General features: G+C 44.2%; 1 protein-coding gene across 1 annotated transcript in view; it reads right to left on the bottom strand.

Annotated features, from left to right (window-relative positions):
• Positions 1-3,821, bottom strand: part of LOC135112706 (uncharacterized) — a 17,865-nt gene extending 14,044 nt beyond the window's left edge. Inside the window, exon 1 of the mRNA XM_064027407.1 lies at positions 3,672-3,821. Within this exon, the coding sequence (XP_063883477.1) occupies positions 3,672-3,683 (12 nt within the window). The 5' untranslated portion in view covers positions 3,684-3,821. The remainder of the gene's footprint in view (positions 1-3,671) is intronic.
• Positions 3,822-5,000: the final 1,179 nt, after the last annotated feature.

Genomic DNA, 5,000 nt, shown 5'->3' with positions numbered 1-5,000 from the left:
TAGTTAAATCTGGTTCTGGTACTGAATATAGGTGACCAAAGAAACAAGAAACACAGTGATAATGCAGTTGCAGATATTGATATAGTAAAGTAAACTACAAAAGATAACAAGATAGTTGCCAGCAAGTCACATGTCCGCCACCGAGGCCTGGCGGACACGGACTTTGCCCGTCCGCCAGCATGGCTGGGCAGACACGGACTGGGTTGGTTGCTGGGCCGACTCAGGTCACGGCCGGGGCTGGCGTCCGGAAGACAAAGAGTGAGGGTTGACCTCACTCCCCACGTGGTGATAGGCGGGCGGCCAGAGGCTGGGTCAAGTCGGGGACAAAGGCGAGACCGCTCGGGGCCGTCAAGTCCCAAGGGGAAAGACGTGCCATGTAATGTGGGCGTGTATCCCCACACCAGCACAGGGGGGAATCCCAAGTGTTTGTAAGAGGAAAAGAAACAGACAGCGTACACATAATTACTGAAGCGGAAATAGGAAATGCTTGAGGTGACATTTTTACCAGCCTGCGTCACTGCATCTCTGAAGGTACGAGGAATTTATGGAAGTTTGGTGTGGGGTTAAATATTTTTTCATGTTCTCTTTGCCTCTATTTCATAATTATCATTATCTTTATCTTCTTTATCTTCACCATCATCATCTTCCTCTTCTTTTTTTCTTCTTCTTCTTCTTTTTCTTCTTCTTCTTCTTCTTCTTCTTCTTCTCCTCTTCCTCTTCCTCCTCCTCCTCCTCCTCCTCCTCCTGTCCCCTTCTTTCCTTCCCCTCGCCTCTCCCTCCCTCCACACTCCTCGTCAAATCTCAGGCCTCCAGACGTCCAGCCCGGTGCACATGGAAACCGTGATCTAAATTCCTGAGCGTGGATTGCATAAAGAAGCACATTGTTCCGAGCGTCATGTTACACTTTTAAAAGCTGCCATTACGCGTCTTGAGTTTAGGGGAGAGTGGTGATGCAACAGCGATGGGCGTGGACGAGACACTTCAGCCTCCTTTGTTTTTTGTAAGAGTGATTATGGCCAAGGGCAACAAAAAGGAAGAAGAGGAAGAAGATGATGATGAAGAAAAAGAAGAAGATGATGATGAAGAAAAGAAAGAAGAGAAGATGATGATGAAGAAAAAGAAGGAGGGGAAGGAGAAGAAGAAGAAGAAGAAGAAGAAGAAGAAGAAAAAGAAGAAGAAGAAGAAGAAGAAGAAGAAGAAGAAGAAGAAGAAGAAGAAGAAGAAGAAGAAGACGAAAAAGAATAACGACAACAACAACAACAACAACAACAACAACAACAACAACAACAACAACGACGACGACAACGACGACAACAACAACAAAGGCGTACTGAGAAACCAATAAAAAAAAAAACTGAAAATAGAGCCGAAAGGGTTATCCAAAATTGGAAAAAAGTGTTTTGAAAGCTTCATTTTAAAAGCGTTCAAGTCATAGGTAGCAGGGAATTCAGAACAGGCAAGGAGGTTCCAGAGTTTACCAGTAAAAGGGATGAAATACTAAGATATTTGGGTAACTCTTGCATTAGAGAGATAGGCAGAATAAGGGTCAGAGAAGGCAGAAAGTCTTGTTATAGGCTTGTATTCTTTAACGTTTTTGACTCTGATAAGAATTGTCAATCCGTTACAACCTGTCCATGTATTCAACTTGCCTGTTCGTGTGAAGCATTCTGTTCTTTCATGAGGTGTGTTTACAAAAGCCGCAGAGAAGACTAGTCAGGTTCTCGTGATGCTTCTCCCTACTGATGATGCCGAACCCTTGCAAACTTTTCCTAGTCATGAAGACGACCTTGAAACTCTGTATAATTCCCTCTAGAGACGTAAAAATAATCGAGGTAAGACGCTGAAATGTATGAGATGAAAATACGATAATGATGTTGATGATAATGGTGATGACGATGATGACGCACCGTACTTCTTAATTGATCTTTCGTCACCTTATCTTCGAATCTAGCGCGTCGTCACCTAACTAATCCGCTGGTGATGAGGACGAGGACGTGAGGTGCTGAGTCAGAGAAGACTGGTTCCTAACCTCAGGCTGTCTCGACCGTCGCCACTAGAACCATTCGTTGTTACCATTCCCCCATAGCCTTGCAGGAGACACGGATTAACTCCTTACCAAGCCTTTCAGCCCCTCTCACTATCAACTTGGTATCTATCTTTACACGCTTCACCATTCATCGTTACCATTCCCCCATAACCTTGCGGAAAACACAAACTAGGCACGCACTGAACACGCATTGTACACAGGTTATCCCGTCTTCACCAAGCCTGTCAGTGCCTCTCAGTCTCAACACACTGCCTGCCTTAACACGCTTCACAACAGCCACGCCACAATACCTGTCTCGCTAATAGATTCTGCGCGCCCACGTCACGCACACCTCTGACCTGCCTCTCTCCCGCCTTGTTGAGACCTTACATCCGCGGAACATTGAAAACAAGGCTCGTCTCGCCGCCGTCTGTAGCTCTTGGCCTCGTTCTCCTTCGCTGGTTATTGTTCTACGTTAGCCTCGTGGGCAAATGTAAGATTCATTGTTTCTTTATTCATTTATCTTTTTTTTTTTTTTTAGACGTGTCATTGTTTCTTTATTCATTTATCGTTTTTTTTTTTTTTTTATGTGTCACGAGTTGTCATTCTTCTTAGCGTCTCTCTTTTGTATTATTTTGCGGATGTTGTTCTTGTGTTTGTATTATGTGGGTTTTCTTTTCTTTTCCTTTTTTTTCCGTCGCCTTTGCCACTCTGATGTAAATTTAGTCTCTGATGCAGCCACTTCTCGTCACTATATAGATTTTCTTCATATTCATTCATTGTTTCATCGTTGTCACAGTTCCGTTTCTTCCTTTCTCTTTAACCGCTCCGAGGCCTTTACGTTTTATCATGCTGCTTTCACTGCAAACACTCGCTGCTTCCCAGTCACGAGCTAGGCCACTCGAAGACAAACAGAAGGGAGCTGCATGCAGAGTCCCACTAGCATTGGCACACACGTGCACACACACACACGTGCACACACACACACACACACACACACACACACACACACACACACACACACACACACACACACACACACACACACACACACACACACACACACACACACACACACACACACACACACACACACACACACACACACAGGAGGCGTTGGTAGGCGACGAGGGACGAAGTGCGGCAATGGCGAAGTAGATGGGCAGAAGGCGGTGATCAGTGTAGAGGCAGAGGAAGTCTAATTCGATCCCAGCACACAATGGTGCACAACTTAGCTCAAAGATGCAGAGGAAAAGGGAAGACTTGTATAATCCTAAGCTTCCAGAAACTAGGGCTCGTATTCTGAAACGCTTAGGGCTTTTATAAGGACGGTTTTCAAAGGCCTTAAAGACAACTAGCTGGGTTCTCGTGGGTCTTCTCCCTATTGGTGATACAGAGTTTTTGTTAAACTAACACTTGAACTATCCAAAGATTCTTGAAAACAGTAACTTCCACTAGAATCATCCAAACACCCTTGAAAGCTCCACTAGAACTGTTATATGAAGTCGGGATAAAACGTGGAATCGTTCTGGAATAAGATCCTTAGTACTGGAAGACGCGCAGCAGTCGTAGTCTTGGTCAGTCAGTTCCCATCAGCGTCGCTCCCAAGTCTCTTCTCCGTTTATAGCGGGCACCAGCTACTCACCCTGAGGAGCATGGCGGGAAGATAGTGGAAGTGAGGAGGACTGATGAGAGACTGAAGGCACACTGAAGCGAGGGCGGACCAACCCAGCTCGCCTCTGCCTCGGGAGAAAGGTCCTCTTCCACCACCACCACCACCAACCCCGGCCGCCGCCGTACCGCCCTCGTCTCACGGTCACACTCAGGTCTGTCTCTTCTGACGTCATAGGAAACTGAGGACTTGATTGGCTGGTTTTGGCGGGCCCTTCAGCGTGACTCACCCCTCATCACACTCATCGCACTATCTTGTCACGGTAATGCTGTGATTTGCTGCTCTGTGCTGTGCGGATGAGAGATGCTGGGACTCGTATATTTAAACGTTTTCTTCTCTCGTTAGATTAATTTTCTGAAGCCACACGGATAATTAATCAAGTTTTCATATGTTTTTTTTTTTTTTTACTGATAATGTAGAATCTTTGTTGAATTGTCAATATAAAAAAAAAAACACGCTTGAAGATTCTAATAACTTCTACTGGAGCACACTGGGCTTGGAGAGATAAGACGTAGGAACGTTTGAGAATAACAGTTCTGGGTCTCGCCGATGCTGCAGATCCTAGAACCCTTACCAGACTATCAATAGAACAAAAAAAAAAAAAAAGGGAAAATTCTAATAACTTCTGGAGGACGTTGAATTTTGTGGAGATAGACGAGGTAACATTTGAGAATAAGTTCTGTGTTTCGCCGAAGCTGCGCCTCTCACCTCTCCTGCCGCCTTGCCGAGAGGGGGAAGTCATGCTGCTGGTCACTGGGGGTTAAAGTTTGTTGACCTTTGTTTGTGGTGAACTCATCGCATAAATAATTACTTGCAGAAGCGAGGAAAGTGAGATGTTGTTGATATTAACAGTCCTCGTTTTCTTCTTTTTCTAGGTCGTATTAATCCCTGGTGTACTTGTATGTTGTCGACAGTAATTCTGTTTAGTGTTTCCTCTCATTCCAGGCCCAACTATGTGTTAAAAATTATAATAATGATAGAAATTATAGAAATGATAGAAATGATAATGACAGTGATACAGTCATACGTAAATGTCGCCAATATAACTTATCTTGGCTGGTATAGAAATAATATACACGTTTATAAATACTTTATTTGAGTCACCTTTCGGAAGCGAGGTGGCATTCAAGGTAACGGGATATAACAGGAAATTACTAAATAAGATAATAATACGTGATAAAAAAAAGGGAGAGGAAGAAGAAAAGGAAAAAACAGATTCACTATCCTACTTATGTTCTTGTAGTCTTGTAAGAGAGAGAGAGAGAGAGAGAGAGAGAGAGAGAGAGAGAGAGAGAGAGAGAG

Source organism: Scylla paramamosain, chromosome 24, assembly GCF_035594125.1.
Source record: "Scylla paramamosain isolate STU-SP2022 chromosome 24, ASM3559412v1, whole genome shotgun sequence".
NCBI classification, from domain to species: domain Eukaryota; kingdom Metazoa; phylum Arthropoda; class Malacostraca; order Decapoda; family Portunidae; genus Scylla; species Scylla paramamosain.
This window is presented reverse-complemented; position numbering and strand designations above follow the sequence as displayed.